The sequence below is a fragment of the Canis aureus genome, chromosome 19 (assembly GCF_053574225.1).
Source record: "Canis aureus isolate CA01 chromosome 19, VMU_Caureus_v.1.0, whole genome shotgun sequence".
NCBI classification, from domain to species: domain Eukaryota; kingdom Metazoa; phylum Chordata; class Mammalia; order Carnivora; family Canidae; genus Canis; species Canis aureus.
The window spans coordinates 9573133-9590135 of NC_135629.1; the positions used below are offsets into that span (position 1 = coordinate 9573133).

Consider the following 17003-nt stretch of genomic DNA (forward strand, 5'->3'; position numbering starts at 1 on the left):
GATATGGGCAGGGGAGCATCCTGTCTTCTCAAGCAAGACACTTACAGACAACTGTTAGGGAGCTCATCCGGGAAGCTGAAAGGGAGAGAGGAGTCTGTGTGCAGGACAGCCCGTTCCTGAATACTGCCACAGCCTGTTACCATCTGCCAGCTGCCAAAGTCTGTGGAGAGAGAGGATCCGGGCAGGGGATGGTCCACTGATCTGGGGCAGAGAGGAGAGAGAGGGAAGATGATGCACAGTCAGTCATATGCCTGACAGGAGAGGCCCTGGAGGGATGGGGGTGGGGCTATGATGGTCCTGGACCATAGCCACAAGGTTCTGTTGGTAGAGCTTCTGTAAACCACTTTCTTCAAAAGTACAAAATCAGCTGGATAGGTTGTGATTGAGAAAGAAGAGTATAGACCATAAGGCAGGCTCAGGTGTGAGGACAATGCTTTGTGCAAAGACTTACAGAAGCAAAAGAAGAGCAAAGCAGAATGAGAAGAGGGGAGCCAGCAACCAAAGCCTCAGGTCAGGGGATGCCTGCCCTGTGGCTGACATAGCAAGTCCAATCTCAACAGCACCAAAAGGAGGGGAGCAAGGCTGGATGCCCCAGGAACCAGGGAGGCAGGATCACCTCATATTCCCCCAGCATGCAGATTGGCAGGGTGGGGAAGCCAGAACTCAGGGGCCAATGAAGTCTTATCAGAGCAATGGGAGAACAAGCTTCTTGGGGACAGTGGAGGGTGGTGACCTAGATTGAAGAGTGAGGTGATGAGCGCCCTGAGGCACACCCCTCCATGCTTTCTCTGCAGCACCTTCCAGGAGCCGTAGTTTGTATTCACAAGCATCAACCCAGCAAACTCACTGGCTATGCCCAGAGGGTGGGGATGATTCAGGCAGGCAACTTGACAGCTTCATCAGGCCTTTTTCAGATGGAGGTTTGGGTGGTGCAGGGAGAAGAGTGTTGCATTGGGAATCTGCTGCTGCTACCACCTTCTCACGGACAGCTAACCTCTCTCTATGGTCTCAGGGCAACAGCCCACCCAGTGGGGGTCGGGAAGGAAGGGAGGAAATGGGAAGACCGCACACAAGGCCCTTTCATCAGCTACCCCAGGTCTCCATCTCCAGAGAGACATCATCTTTGTTTAACCCTTTATTCTTTAATTCAAGAATAGCAGAAAGTGTTTCTGTAGGGACCCAGGAGCAGACAGAAGCATCAGTAGTGGTATAGGGGGTGGGAAACAGAGAAAGGCATTTGCTGGCGTTGGCCCACCTAGTTAGCTGGCATCAACATCTCCTAGTTTGAGGCAACAGCCCTCATAAGTGGCCATCCCAGCCTCATTCTCAAGCAACTGCCACCTGAGTGATGCTCTGGCCAGGTAGTGCGTCTCAGGTAATCTTTAGCCATCCTTATCTTGAGACCAAGAAATGGCAGTCCAGACAGGTGAAGATGCTTACTCAAGGTCCCACAGCCACTGAGTGCAAGAAGAGATTTTTAAAGCCAAGTTTGATTATGGATTTGTCCTACAACAGAACCACCTTGAGACCAGAGATAACAGATGGTTTTCTACGTTAAAGCTGCCATGAATAGGAACCCCCTGCAACATAGAGACTTCCACATTCATCATTCCTGCTAAACTCTGGAAGGTGTGTGACAGAAACATCAGGGATGAGAGAAGAACATGGTTTGCTACCTGGTGGAAGCCCCTCATGCTCCACAAAACAGGGTTTCCTTATTTCTAGATGGAGAAACTTGGTAGGACTCAAGCAGTCTGTAACAAAGAGACAGCTGCCCAGGAGAGGGCAAACCACACGCCACAGTCTGGTAGTTTCCCTATGCTTCCTCCAGGTTGTGCTGGGTCTTCAGTCAGTATAACTCCACTGAGGTCAGCCTGGTGCCACAAATCTCATCTACTGTTCAAATTTTAAGCACAGATTTCCTCTTCCAGTTTTAGCAGTCTGTAGGAAAACAATTGCTAAACACTAGAGTGAGGAGGGAATGGAAGGGATGCTGAGTAGGATGGGGGCACTCCTGGGGCTGGGAACATGGAGGTTTCTTATGCCACCACCTGGCACTCCCCAGGCAATCAGACTCAGACTACCAATGGAAAAATGACAGAAAGATGGAATGCGAGGATTCCCGGTCCCCTTAAGCTAGTCACTTTGCTTCCCCAGTGTCCAGCAGTTAGCACCACCAGGCAAGAACCACATTTGGAGTAGCGAGGGGATAGCTGTGGAGTGAAGTAGGCAATATAGACAGCAACAGTATATGATCCCAGGGGATAGAAAGCCATCTCAGCAAGCAACCATCCTTTGCCTGTTTTACAAGAGTGAGCACATAGGCTACAAACAAATCTTCCTACTTGAGGCTTTTGTCAAAGAAAGGATTGCAGAGCAATTGTTCAGCTCCTAGGTTTGAGATCAGGGGGCTATGCTAAGCAGAGAGGTGCTCCTAAGTGCCAGTCTGGATCAGCTGGCTGGAGGGGACACCTAAAGGTGAAAGCAGACAGTCCCCAGAAGTAGTACCTGTACCTGCCTAATGAAAGAAGGAAAACTTTGCAGTCTCAGTACACAGGTGACTTCATCAGCTTTATTAAGACCCCATACTCTTCAGTCCTGCATCTTTACTCAAGCACAAACAAAGCAGGGAAAAAAAAAAAAAAAAAAGAGGTCCAAGTTCTAGCTCCTCTAATCTACCTACAGGGCCAGAGGGAATATGGGGCCAAACTATGCTCAAATTGGAGAACTGCGGAGCCGATGATGCTTCCAAGGTCACCTGTCCATATGCCTGGATCTCAGGGGGATCACACTTCTGCCCAGGAGACTGGGTTTTTGGCAACATTTCACTCCGTTGTCTGGATACAGCCTAGGCCCGTCTTTATAGCACCAAAGAGCTGCAACTCCCACTTTCCCCCCAGACACCCAGAGTAGGCAGGACTCAGGCAAGTTATCTTTTAGATAGTCCTTTGTGGAAGGAGGTACAAGAATACCATACAAGCAGAGCTGGCCCAACCCACACAGCTGAGGCAAGAATAAACAAGTCTGCCCTGAGGTGCCTAGCCTGGCCTTTTACCTAGCTGCCTAGTGCCCTGACATGGCCCATTTGCCCTCAGATATGTGAATAAGGACAGATCCTTCACAACCACAGTTTACTGAGCTTTTGTGGAAAGAATGAGTATTTGCTATATGCCAGATACTTAGTTCTATGATCTTATTTAAACCCAAACGTATGGAAGCCAGAATCATTACTTGATCTTTAAAGGTGGAATGAAAAAATTGAGCCCAGGAAGGAAGTGATTTTTCCAAGTCTCACAGCTAGGAGGGGCAAAGCTGAGACTGAAACTCAGCCCAAACTAGCCTCATAATACACTGATCTTCCTTCTGGATAAGGGACAGTAGGGGCTTCAGGGGTTGGCACATAATTTTCAACTGGAATAAAGCACAGAGTTGATAATTTATCATAAGGAAAAGAGGTCCTCATGTGATTCCTGGATGTGAGAAAGGAAGCAGCATGTCCCAGGAGTGGCTGTTTACCATTAGGGAAGCTGGCCAGAGGGCAGAGCTAGTACATGGGAGGCGGCAAGGGGAAAGAACCACAGGAAAATGGCATTGGAGCCTTGATCAGACTACACCTGAAGGTCACATTCTCCACTGGACTTTTCCATAAGAACCACCAGTTTTCCTTGATTGTTTAAACCTGTTAAGATTTTTTTTTTTTTTTTCTTTTTGTTAATTGCATCTGGAAGCACCTGAACTGAGGCTGGCACAGAAAGCCTGAAGGCGCACAACTAGGAAGAACCTGGGAGTTGCCTCAGAGGTTTACACAGATAAGAAAACAGAAACTCAAAGTCATCAAGTGACATGTCTGAAGGACATGCAAGGAATGAAGGTCTGAGCCATGATCTAAAATCCCAAACTTTGACGGGGCCTAAATGTCACCTCTAATCTACACTTATTCCCTGCCGAACCCCCAAACCTCTAGGTGATGGTCCCATAGCCTCTGCCTAAGTGACTGCTTCCAGGATTGGGGCTTTAGGGAAGAATCCTTCAGTTCAACAAGGTCCTGAACTCACAGAGCAATTGACTTCAGAGATGGTTAAGACAGGATTTCTTACCACATTTGAAAAAAACAAAAAATCCACACATCAGTTTTCTGCAGCCTGGACTTTAAACATTGATGTGTGTGTGTATGTGGGGGGGAGATATGGAGGGATGAAGAGGGAGAGAGAAAAAGATAGAAAGAGGGAGAGAACCTCTGCATTCCTGCAGCAGCCCAAGAAATATTTTAGGGCTCTAAGTGTCCTTTCTGGCAATGCATTTAGACTTCTTACCACTCATCCTTGGTAACAAGCTATGATCCCATGCAAGACAATGTCAAACATGGGACAGGAACCCTATGTGTTACAGAAATCAATCTGGTTTTCTGCATCATTAAACACAGCCCAGGACAGAGCTCGCTGCTTATAATGAGCAGTTGGTATGTGCTGGAAGATGGCGCAAGAAGAGCTAGCTGGGCAACGGGAGTTGGTTCCTATGTTTCTACTTGGCTATTCAACCAGGCTGCTGGGTGTCCCTCAGCCAAGTTAATCTGCTCCTTAGGCAGCTTGGCTTCAAGCTGGGCTCAGTGGTGGCACCATCCCTCCTCAGGCATGGACGGTGCTGTGCTAGCAACCCCCCACCCTTAAAGATGTCTGACTCTGGAGCAGAGACCAAGTGGCTGAGCCACTTACTAACCAGGACCTTAGGGGGCTGGTGAGCTCAGAGCATTGGCCCTGCCTAGTCCCAGCCCCCAGCCCTGTAGTTGGTGAGAGATTTAACAATGGTACAGAAATGCAGCTCCATCAGAAACTGTTGCAGTGGCAGATAATAATGCAAAAAGTCACCAGTGTCTTCTCAGAGAGGAGTATGGGGTTGGGACTGGCTAAGAACTACCACCCCACAGAACTTTCTTCCCAGCCCAACACCTACTTCTTAACTTTGAACAAAGCTTTACAGACTCCTTTCATAGGGAAGTCCTGCTTTAAGAACATATGCTTATAGAACTTGGAGCATTTGAAACCCAAAGCATTCACATTATGAGGGGAATTTCAGCTGTCACAGATAGCTTTACTAAAGCGTTTCTTTCCATACTGTTCCCTTCTGCTGCATTAAAAAGCTGATTGGCTGTTGTTACCTAAGAGAGGCAGGGATCCCTCAGGCACTTTAAGATAAAAGAGACTAAATTAATTTTAATTTTAATGAAAATACATAATTAGAATGCTCCAAATCCGAATAATCTAGTCTTTCAAAACCTCTGGCAAACAGGCGCCCAGTCCAGAACCTTGCTGCCTGGCCAGACCAGCCGGGCTCCAAGTGGCCATTCCCAGAATAGACTGGCAGAGCCAAACACTTCAAAGCAGCCCAGCCCACGCCTCTCCAAGGCCTTGTGGCCCATTTGGGCCCAGCTATTCCCAGCCTCGACCAGGCCAAGCACAAAGGACTGAAAGGCCTGAGGACACCCGCACCCTCCCCCACCCCCTCTCCTTAGGGAAGGGCCTTGTTGCTCTCCTGGGCCAACCATAAGAGTCTGAGCCACGAGTGCAGGCAGAGAACCGAGTGCAGGCAGAGAACCGCTGCTGAGACTGCCTCCCACCCAGCAGGAAGGGGGCAGTAATAAAAAGATGGGGTGTGTGAAGAGGTGATGGAGTGCTGCCTCAGCGGGGGAGCCCCGAGCAGTTAAGAGAGCAGGACCCGAGAAGATTAGGAGGGCTCTTCCGGTCTCCTGCCCAGCTGTCCAGCAATGCTGCACAGGCAGGAAGGGAGGTGGGGACAACGAGCAAGAGTTCCAGGCCAGAAGTGCGAGGGTTATGCTGTGCTGCCACAGCCCCGGGGCAGCCCTGAGGAAAGCCAGGCGTGCAGACAAAGGTGGCATGGCAGTGGGCGCACACAGGGAACAGGAGCGAGCACAGCCACGTGGACTGGTCTGCCTGGCACCACCTCTGTTCAGCTATCTTCTCCAAACCTCCTGTGTGGTCGGAGGAGTCACGGTCTGTGTTTAGAAGGCTCGGCTACACCACTGGCAGACACTTCAGCACTCCAGGTTGAAGGGCTCACCTTCAGAGGGGAGCACACCGGACTCGTCTGGTCAGTGCACTCCATGGAGCTCCTCCCGGCCTACAGCTGATCTGCTTTGCCGCATGGGGAGGGTGCTCTTCCTCCATTGCCTGCTTTTTGCCCATGGAGAAGAGCCAGAGGATGGGGATAGGAGGAGGGCTGCAGAAGTTTTAGGTCTTTCCCTGTAATATGCTCAGGACTTGGGGGCTCAGTTTCCTCACTGTTAACAGGCCTGCTACAAAGAAAAGATCTGAAACTTCTGGAGCAGTAGGTTTCAGAGCTGGGCTCAAATCTGGGGTAGACTCCAAGGCTTATGCTCTTTATGCTAAAAGCCCCTTTCTCCTTGGAATTTATCAAGGACCTCTTAAGTCACACACTGCTATGTTCTCTCCAGAAGGCCCAGACGTTCTCAAGACTTTAGAAAACAAAGCAATTCACAGGATTCTTTCCTGTGGATATGACATGGAAAAAGTGGTATGGGGTCAGCCAGGAAATGCTTTCCCCAAGTGCCAGACCATCTCTCAATTCTAAACCCCTACCCACTGCTCAGCCTTAATCTCTTCTAGAAAACGTTATTCCCACAGCACACTCTGGCCACACCCGTACAATCTGGCTGAGTACTCTTCAGGTGTAGAGTCTCCCAAGGTTCGTCCAAGCCATTTACATCTAGCCCAGCTCTCCATCTGTTCTCTTTGCTGCCCCTCCAATTCAGACATGGAATTTGAGAACCTAGATCCATCTCTTTAAGCAGAATGTGAGGGTCATGGGGGCTGAGACCCACCAAAGGCAAAAGGAGAGGCAGCCCTGACCCTGCCCATCACACTACAATCAGTACACCTTCTAGATTCTCCATCTGCTAAGGCTCTGGAAGGAGTCTCAAATCATTCTATAAACCAGCTCTTACCCAAACATTAACCCATCCTCCAAATGGGTAGGCCTGCAAGCTTGTCAAATCCTTCTGCCTCCTGGGTACACTGCCCACCAGGCCGCATGCCAAGGAACTCTGTCCCAAGACCACCTTAAGACAGCAGCTTAGGGGCTGGAACCACATCTCCAAGCTTATTAAGAGGGGAGGGCTAACTGCTTCTACCATCAGGGGCTTTGGAGCTCCTCACCTGGGCTTGGGGACCTCCAGGGGACTGCTACCCATCCTGAAAAAGTCAGAATGGTTCGAGGATGAGGAGCTGGAAGACTTGGCTTCCCCCAGCCCTTGGTGGGAAGGCAGGCGGTCCTCTGAGGGCTGTGGCCGGTTCCAGAACACGCTCTGTGGAGAGGATGAGTGGCTCTTCCTCCTGCAGTATAAAGAATAGGGCTGTGCGTCAAGGGGCCACTCTGGGCAAGCACTCTGCCCACTTTTACCAAATGTCAGGGCCCAGTCCTTACCTCTACCAGGAAAATGCCACATGGGGATGGTTATACATTAGCGTTCCCTCAGGCTCAGCCATGAGCAGCAAGGATTGGGTCTTCATAGAGGGAGTGGAACATCCAAATAATGCTGGCCTACTAGCCTCAGAGTATATGCTAGTTTCTTAACAGCTTGGTAACTGCCCCTCCGTCCAAATGTTATACAAAAGTTTGAGTTATTTGTCTAGAGACAGAGTCATCAGATTCTCAGGAGTTCACCCTCAAACAAGATCTCAATTCAGAATCATCATTTTGTACTCACTTGTTTTCTTTTTTCTAACCGGCCCCCCACCTCCCAGCCAAATGACATAAGGGAGCTCCCCTACAGAGTCTCTTTTACACCAGCCTCCCCTCACCCAGCCCTGTCTGCCAGCCCTGTGCCTTCTTTCTTCATCCCACAGGGAGCCCCAGCCCTTTATGTTCCTGAGCCACCACGGACAGTGCCCCTCACCAACCAGATGGCTGCCTCTGAGGTCTAGGAAAGACAGCAGGGCATGGAGCTGTGCTCTCAGCCCTACTGTCGGGGGGCCCCTTTGTTCCTGGGCCTCCCTGGAGCTGGTGGCCCTGGACCACAGCGGTGAGCAAGCTTAGTTCCAGCCTGGCCCCTCACCAAGATGCCTGAGTCTGTGCTCCTGCAGGGAGCAGCTCCACGGCCTCATAGGTGAAACTCCCGGCAGCTCCTGGGGAGCTCTCCATGACCAAAGAGAAGTCGCTGCCAAGGCTGGTGGTGCTGCCTCGGTCCTTTCGTCCTGAAAGAAGCAAGTGCCATTGGTCAGCACATTATCTTCTCACACTACTGGTCCCCTAGTTCTTCCACACCATACAGCCTGAGAGAGAAGTGTCTAGAACAAACAGCTCCTCTGTGGTCTATATTCAGAACGATGCACAGAGGAAGGGGAATGTGCTGAGGCCTGTAACTCACTCAGCATACAGATATCTTCCAGAGTGAAGCCTGCATCCCGGGCTGGCAAACTCTTCCTCCTGTGAACAGACACCAGAATAGTGAATTATATTCTGGGCTGGGGTCTTCTTTGTCGTTCCCACGCCCAGCATGCTACCTGCCTGAGAAGCTCCAATTCACTGGCAAATCAATGAGACCAGTCCTACCTAGAGTGCTGAGAAATGTAGGCCGCTTCTGAAAGGCCAGGAAAGCCTGACTCCTCCCTTTTGCCTTGGCCCCTCAGAGTTCAATCTGGCCCAACATTACCTAGAGCTTAGATTTGGAAGGCAAGTGAAATTCAAAGACACCAACTCTCACAGTGCTTGTAAGGCAACTGCCAGGCAAGACTCCTATGTTTCCCAGGCTGGAGGGAGACTCTGGTCCATGGTGGTGGGCTGCATAGAGATGCAGACATAACCTCTGCAGTGGCCCAGCAAAGGGCAGGTGGAAGAATCAGCTACCTCAGCTTAGTGTGGGGTGTTGGGGTCCTCCTGTCCTTAGGTTGGCTTTTCCTTGCAGCAGCATGCCCTGCTTTCCTCGTCACCAGAGACCATTCCTTTGCCCCATAGCCTCTCTGTTACTCTAACTGCAGGCTGGCCCCAGCTCTGCCTCCCAGGCAGGAGAGCCTCTTTCCCATTGGCTCTCACCAGGGATTCCCACCCTGGCCTCAGAGGGGAAGCAGGGACGAAAGGCCAACTTGCCAAGCATGCAGGGAATCAGACGGTAAGTGACACCCTGCCTACTCTTCCCAGAGTGTCCTGCCCAGTATGAGAAAACAGGTCTCTCCTCACCTCTGTGTCTTCAGAGCAGAGAATTCCTCAGAGATGATATGCTTCAAAAAATTGAAGCAGAAGAAGAAAATCTGAAGAAACCAAAAAGCAGCATACATGAGAAGACAGCTTTCTCCAAGGAGAGGAATCTAGGTGGCTGAGCTCCCAGGAGAGGGCAGACAGCCACCTCATCAGCCCCTGGTGGACAAGAGCCCTGTCTCAGGGTTCCTGCTGGATATGCTGCTCTAAAAATGGTATAAATGGGTGAGAGTGGGCTTTGCAGGTAGGGTAGATGTGCCTGGGCTAGGGCAAAGAAGGAAGGGAATGTACTAGAGTAAGCCAGTGAGTTTTTAAACCGTCTTCAAATTCAACATGGTGTTCTCAAGCCACTGAAAAGGATAAAGAGAATGCAGCTTTTCTCCTCAGCCTCTTCTAAGAACCCCAAGGAGAGAGGCTAACTGGGAAGAACAGCTGGGAGAGAGATTATTTGGGGGTGAGGAGATTAATGGACACTGCAGAAACATAAAGGAAGGGAAAGGGATCAGATTTTGTAGGAGGAACACCCAGAAAGAGTAGCTCAAAAGAACCATGGGGGAGGGGCAGCCACAGTCTGGCTTAGAGTCTGAGGTGGACAGAGGCAGGAGGCCGCTCCTGACTTCTAGCTGCAACTCACCGCCACCAGCAAACTCTCCTCCCTTCCAGCCAGTGTCCTAGTGAAATGGACCCCATGAAGTGCACGTAAGGCAGTCTCTGCAGTTTTTAAATAAACTCCCCAGTGATTCTGAAAGGTGTGGTCCATCAAACGCTTACTTGGATAAACACCCACATGGTATCCCAGGGCCCCATATGATTTCCCCACACAAACACCGCTCCCTGCCAAAAAAAGGGGAGGGTGCCCAGGTTAGGTTACTATGAAAATGTTGGGTTACATAAAACTAAATAGGTGTCTTTACCACAGACTCTTTAGTCTTTAATATGCCAGTGTGCTGTGAATCTCAAGGGCTGGGTAGGAGGACAGAGTACCGTTTAACAGACCTCTGTTTTGTTTTAAAGCATCAGCGTCTAGAATGTCTGGTGGGGGTAAGAGAAAAGCTCACATCCTGAAAAACAACCCTCCCAGCTGAGGACACCCTTTTTGCTTATGCTGAGAGATGGCCAGGGTCTGAATCCAGACCACACTGGCCTCGGCCTCATCCTCTGTCCAGTTTCTGAAGGCAGGATCTGGCTTGCTCTGAGGGTGGGGGAGATGGTGTGGAGGGCAGAATGTTCTGGAGTGCCAGTCAGTCTCAAAATGAGAGGCTGCAAAGAGGCTTTACGGGCTGATTTCAATGCCAAAGTCACTGCCTCTGACAGAGTTCATGGAGGCCTCTGAGGAACAGGCTTATGAGCTCTGCAGCCCTGGCAGATGTGATAAGCACTCAGAGGAAGAGATTTAGAAAGGGAGAGGAGCCGTTGAGAGGGAGGAACAAAAGAAGGAGGCACAAGATAAGATGCTTGGAAAGAAGGCAGCCTCAGGAGAGTAAGAAAGATGCTTCAGGAAAAGAGGGGGGCTACACAGGGGGCAGAAAAGAAAGTACTAATGCTGTGTGACAGCTCCCACGCTGGGCGCCTGGACTCATTCTCTTTGTGAAGCAGCACGATCAACACCAGGAGACTCAAGGTTAATCACATTACTCAAGGTCATCAGGTAATAGGTGGGACAGCAGGGTTCAAACTCAGGTCTGACTCCAGGTCTGCGTGCAGGGAAAAGAGGCTGAAAAATAAGCATGCCAAAGAGGCAAAGACTGCAGAAAGCAGAGAAGGATGGGGTGTAGAAAGGGCAGAGAGAGTAAGGAGGGACAGTGCCCAGAGTAAGGAGACCCTGGGGCCCAGCTGGCTGTGCCTGGGCTGGGTTTGTCTGGGCTGGTGGTGAGCAGCCGGGCAGGACCCTGCTTGCTCGGCTGGCCCTGGGGCTTAAAAGTTGCTGAATGGGTGTGAACAGGAGAGAGAGACAGAAGAGCCTCTGGGTTGTAGCTACATGGCTGAGGAGCCCAGGAAAAGGCTTGTATTTTGGTTCCATAACTACAGAAAACAAGGTCACCTGTGAGAAAGATGGCAGCAAAGGCCAGGGGAAGAGGACTGACAGATGGAGGTCATTGCAGCCATGTGGGCAAATGTTCTCTCTACTGCACAGGAGAGGAATGGGGGCTCAGAATGGGGGCTACTGTGCTGGTGCTTTAATGGCCATGCTGCCTGATGCCCACATGCACTGGGCAAGGAACTGCCCTCTATGTATGGACACCAAACAGAACATCATGCTGTTGTTCTCAGAGCCCTGGCATTTGCTCACAGTACCCACCTCCTCTCCTTTGCTGAGCCGATCTACCAACATGTGCCTGAAACAAGAAGGCGAGGAGGTCAAAGCAAGCCACGCCCCAAGATGGCAGGGCAAAGGGGGACTGGAGTGACAGGGACAGTCCACGGCTTTGGCACCACAATCTCAGGTGGGGCCTGACAACCACCTTCAGTCTTTCCCAAGGAGGTGGGACCGCCTTCACCTGTTACCCTGTCATAGGAACCACCACATCCACAGACACACAGAAACATGGCTCCCAAGGCATCGTGCCCACCCAATAACCTGCCACTTCCCGAAGGCTTACCCAAAGAGGAACCAGTCATAGGCCACAGTTAGGTAGAGGATCTCAGCAGGCTTTAGGGATGTGTGGATAAGTCCATCCTGGAAGAGACCAAAGAGACGTGCTTAGAAAGATGATTCCAGCCATGACAAAGCCCACGCCTTGTCCCAGGAGCTGAACAGCAACCACAGGCCCAGTGACAACTAGGCTGCCCAACAGTCCCCAAAACAGTGTTAAACCTAACACTTGCTCTGAACACTTAGGGTCCCTCCCTCCAAAACTCTAATTTCTGGAGACAGTCTTAATGCTCTCAGAGAGTAAATTTTAGTAGATGTCCTCAGCAAGCTCCTTGACCCCATCACCCAGCCCATCCATACTCACAGCCCACAAGGAAAGGCGTAGGAGAGAGATGAAGAGGGGGGTCCGATCCCAGCCTGAGATACAGTGTACCAGCAGCCCGCTGTCATCTACTCAGGAACCACATAACAGGAAACCCAGAAGAAAAGCAAATATGGATGCATGAGAAGAGGATATGCCATCACCCTGGCTTGGTGTCAGAGAGCCATACCATCCCTAGTCTCCCTCTTCCTGGTCGGCCTCCCCAAGATTCTTCTCCAACCTAGTCCCAGGAAGCGGGGGTGACAGGCACTTGTCTCTGTACACAGTATTTCTTCTTTCTTCTGGCTACCTTTCTAGGTACTTCTAGGAAAGCAGTACTGCCCCGGTAATTTAGGTGGGGCTGACCTGCATATCCCCACCCAGCATTCATCAGGGGTCCCTACAGGTATTTTTGGCAAGGCAATTCACTGTGCAGGGCTGTCCCAGGAACTGCAGGACATCTGGATTCTTGGCTAACACCCACCAAATGCTAGTAGCCTTCCTCTAGTTCCTAATAACACCCACTTCTCCAGAAGAGAACCACTATTTAACTCCAGATGTAGGCATGTGACTTTTTTGTAGAGTTGACCATAGTACCTGGTTCAAGGATGGGCACTTGACCCAAACTGAGTCAATGAGCATGAGCTCTGGAACAGAGACTCTCCCCCTTTTCTGGGGGAGATAGGATGGCAGAAAACAAGAATGGTTACCAGCATGAAGCTAACCAGACAGTAGGTATGAAAAACAAGGAGGTATGAAAAATAATTCTTTGTGACATTTCTTAGGCACCTGGGTCTGCTCTGGAGCTTTCTTGGTTATATAAGCTAATACATTCCACTTGTTTAAGCAAGGGCAACCCCACAGCACACAGAAGTCTTGACTGATATCCACTTAGTCTAACCTACAGACACTGGGCAGGATGAGCCCATCCAATCAAAACAGCCAAGGCAGCTAGAGTACTATCCAGAGAACAGGCCCTCTAGGGACTTTTTTATGGCCTGATAAGAAACCAGAACTGATTTTCTCCATCTTTCTGAATTAGAAGAGGCAATTCTGGCCCCATACACAACACTGATGGTCGAAGGTTAGCTGATCTAGTGTAAAACCCCATGCATAGTTCAGATGGTAATGAGCTGCTCACAATTTTGTTTTCCAAAGTTTTGAGGATGTGAAATAAAGCTACCAATGGACAAGAGAAATCCCTACCTCCTTCTTCTATAAAGCAAAAGGTAGGTGTGTGAATCCCAAAAAACATATTCATGGTATTAAGGCCTGGGAATACCCAGAGGTCCAATGGCTTGAGGGCTCAGCAGAGGCAGACTCACCATCGCTATTAATTATGGAAAGCAGCAGTTTCAGGTAGTTTTGTGTTTGTTGCACCAGGTCCCAACTCTGTTGAAGAACAGTAAAAGGTGTCTAGGAATCGATATTTAACTCAGATTGAGAACTTTAAAAAATAAAATCAAAGAGTTATTTTGCGGCAACAAATTCCCAAGGATCTTGGTCATAGGCCATAGGCCCCAAATCCCAGATAATCTGAGATTTCACCCCACTCCAAGAGCTCCCCCCACCTCTCCCTGTGGGCCACCCTTATCCTGTATTCTAATATAATGTGATGGTGAGGAGTAGGAAGCCATACAGGGGCCAGGCAACTCATAGCCCTACACCCAGCAGCAGCAGCCACACATTAGCCTCCTCTAAACCCTGGGCTCCCAGCATGGCTGTCTAGGTAGTTGACAGAAGCAAACAAAAAGCCTTGAGCCTGTGACCACTGGTGCCAAATAGAAAGAGCCATTCTTTCATTTACTATAACATCACAGAAAATATCAAACCTTCAACCTTCTTATCAACTATGTTTTAGTCACTTTTTCCTGCTATTTCACTGCGTACTGTCTTTATTTTTATTTTATTTATTTATTTATTTATTTATTTATTTATTTATTTATTTATTTATTTTTAAAGATTTTATTCATTTATTCATGAGAGACACAGAAAGAGAGGCAGAGACACAGGCAGAGAGAGAAGCAGGCTCCCTGCAGGGAGCCTGATGTGGGACTCGATCCCAGGACTCCAGGATCATGCCCTGGGCCAAAGGCAGGCGCCAAACCGCTGAGCCACCCAGGGACCCCTATTTTTTTTTTTTTTTTTTTTTTAAGGATTGATTTACTTACTTTAGAGACAGAGAGAGGGAGAGTGAGTGCACAAGTGGGAGAAGCAGAGGGAGAGAGAGAGAGAATCCCAAGTGCTGAGCCCCATGCGGGGCTCAATTTCATGACCCTGAGATCACAACTTGAGCGGAAACCAAGAATTGGATACTCAACTAACTGCAACACCCAGGTGCCCCTGTATACTTTGTCTTTTGATGAATGGTAAGTGCAGTCTGATTGGCGGACAAAATCTTTTTAAAACAGGAGGTCTGTGATAGGGAAGATGAAAAATAAGAAAAACTACAAAAAGCATGGAACTTCCGCTCTAGCCCAAGCAAAAGGTCTAGGCCAGATGGTCTAAGAAACAGTCTACTGAAATCTAGAATTCCATGGAAGGGCCTGACCCAGTTCTGAGGCCTCATTCTCCCCAGCTGAGGACAGCTTCCTAAACAACTGCTTATCAATGTTCTGGGGCTGTGTGGAGCGGGCAGCGGGTGCTAGTAAGAGAGCATTTCCTGGGGGAGGGTTGAACATGGCACCTGTAATTGGCATGGTTTTCCCAGGAATTTAAAACAGGCTCATTTACCTGACCCTCTCACAGCCCCTGGAGAGCTCTGACCTACTTCCAGCAGCTCTGGAGACAGCTGCTGCAGCACTGCACTAATAAAGCCATTACCCGTAGTAGCTCAGGGGTCTCGTCACTCATCTGGCTCAACCTGTCATACACACCATTGCCAATGGATTTCCTCTGAGCTGTGATTTTTGAAGGTGAGGAAAAGCAGGAGGGAGGTAGGAGAGAAGGCAGGAGCCCTGCAGCAGCACAAAGGAAACAGAGGTCAGGTAAGCCGGGGAAAGGCTGCAGTAGCCAGGAGAGGGCAGCAAGTGACCAAGGGCTGTGACCTGCAGAGCTCCAATAACCAAGGTGGCAACTGGAAGGGGAAGCAAAGACCAGGGGAGAGGCAGTAGATTCAGTGTGCCCAGTGCTGGGGTAGGAACCGCAGGCTGGCAAGCTTGGGGTTGGGAGAGGCCCAAAGTCATTAGCTACCCTGACCTAGGGCAGAATCCGGCCCTGTCAGACTGTGAGATTCACGTTTGTAGTCACACGATATGTTGTAGGGACTTCTCTAATAGCAGACTATGAAACTAAAGTTTGAGGGGCCTGCAGAATGTGAGGAGGACCAGAGAAATGCACTAAAATCTAAGCTCAGCATTAATTCTCCCTTCCTACGTGCTCCATTAAAGTCTCTAGGGGCAGAGCTCAGCACCATGCCACCACTTATATGTCTATGCTTGGAGTACTCTTCCCCACGGCTGGCAAACTCTTACTCACCCTTCAAAGGCCCAGCCCCCATTATCTTCTACTGAGTCTTCAGTAGCCACTGGTCGATACCTCTACTACCCTGGTGATGATTATGTTGCTGCCTCTTTTCCTAGTGAGGGTAGAGGCTGTCCTAGAATCTCTGCATCTACAAGGCCTAGTGCTTTGGGACTAGAAGGCACCTGTAGAACATTACTCCTCTGACTGTTCATGGTCAGAGGCCAGCTGGAGAAGCAGCCACTGGAAGGGGTCTTATGGCACAGAAAGAATGAGCAGACCTCTAAGGAATTCCATCCAGTTACATGGAAGGCAGCAACATCCATACATATACTGCCAAAAGTGCTCCTGCACTTGTGAACATCACGGAGAACCTGGCCCTGGTAAACAGCAGCATCCAGGGTAGCCCCAGCTCCCTAACAGGGCTGTAGGAAAGGGAAGGCAAAGGGAACTTCTACAGATGTGCTTAATCAAAGGAGACCTGTGGGACCCTGCAGGATCATGTACCTGGTGAGCTGAGCCTAGTATGATCCACGGGGACCAGTAGGGAAGCTTCCTGAAGATAGTGACATCCATGTAAGAGGGTAGGCAAAGGAGACAAGTTTTTTCTGGCAGAGAGAAAAGCATGTGCACACCTGGAGAGCATTCATCCCCAAGGGGCTGAGAGGAGGTCAGTGTGGCTGGATAGGAAGAGGGAAAGGACAGCTAGTCACAAGGTCAAGGCTGGACTGTGTGGAGCAGAGTGGCCCACTGAGGGTCGGTGGACTGTACTCTGAGGAAAACGGGAAAGTCAGTGGTGAATTCTAAGGAAGAGGTGACAGTGGTGATCTTGTTCTATCATTTCAGTATTCCTATCTACTAGGCCCCACTCAAATACTTCGTGTTTACTATTTCCTGGTCTCCCTCAATGAGGCCCCCATTCAGATGAGATCCACTCAGATGACAGTGGCTTGGATTATGCCAGTACAGGAAATGGAAGCAAGAAGATCTAGAGAGTTTCACCAGGGGCAGAGACTTAGAGAACTGATGGGAACTGACAATGGATGTGGGAGGAGAAAAACCCACATTTTGACTTTGAGCATCTGGGTAAATGGTTGAAGGCCTGGGGTGTCCTGGGTTATGGCCAACTCCATTTCAGACAGCTTGAGTTTAAGGTGCTTGCATGAAGGGACACTCGTAAGAGGTGATGTAGACATGGCTCCCCAAGAAAGACATGGCTCAGAATCCCAGGTCAGGTGACATAGCAGTGGGCTAACAGAATGGACAATAGATGAGGTCACCTGGGGAGGTAAGGAGGAGTAATGGAGTCCTAGACACTTGTGCTGAAGGGGCTGACAAGGCAGAGGCCACACCTGGCTG

General features: G+C 49.8%; 1 protein-coding gene across 10 annotated transcripts in view; it reads right to left on the bottom strand.

Annotated features, from left to right (window-relative positions):
- Window positions 1-17003, bottom strand: part of MTMR14 (myotubularin related protein 14) — a 46336-nt gene that overhangs the window by 3406 nt on the left and 25927 nt on the right. For 4 of the 10 annotated variants that reach the window (XM_077857930.1, XM_077857924.1, XM_077857923.1 and 1 more), the window contains 9 exons: window positions 13508-13574; window positions 12186-12271; window positions 11829-11905; window positions 11528-11564; window positions 9211-9281; window positions 8402-8460; window positions 8090-8228; window positions 7191-7367; window positions 46-201 (listed from right to left, as the gene is read on the bottom strand). In XM_077857930.1, the coding sequence (XP_077714056.1) occupies window positions 46-201; window positions 7191-7367; window positions 8090-8228; window positions 8402-8460; window positions 9211-9281; window positions 11528-11564; window positions 11829-11905; window positions 12186-12271; window positions 13508-13574 (869 nt within the window). The remainder of the gene's footprint in view (window positions 1-45; window positions 202-7190; window positions 7368-8089; window positions 8229-8401; window positions 8461-9210; window positions 9282-11527; window positions 11565-11828; window positions 11906-12185; window positions 12272-13507; window positions 13575-17003) is intronic. The other 6 variants (XM_077857931.1, XM_077857927.1, XM_077857926.1 and 3 more) reach the window with 4 other exon arrangements.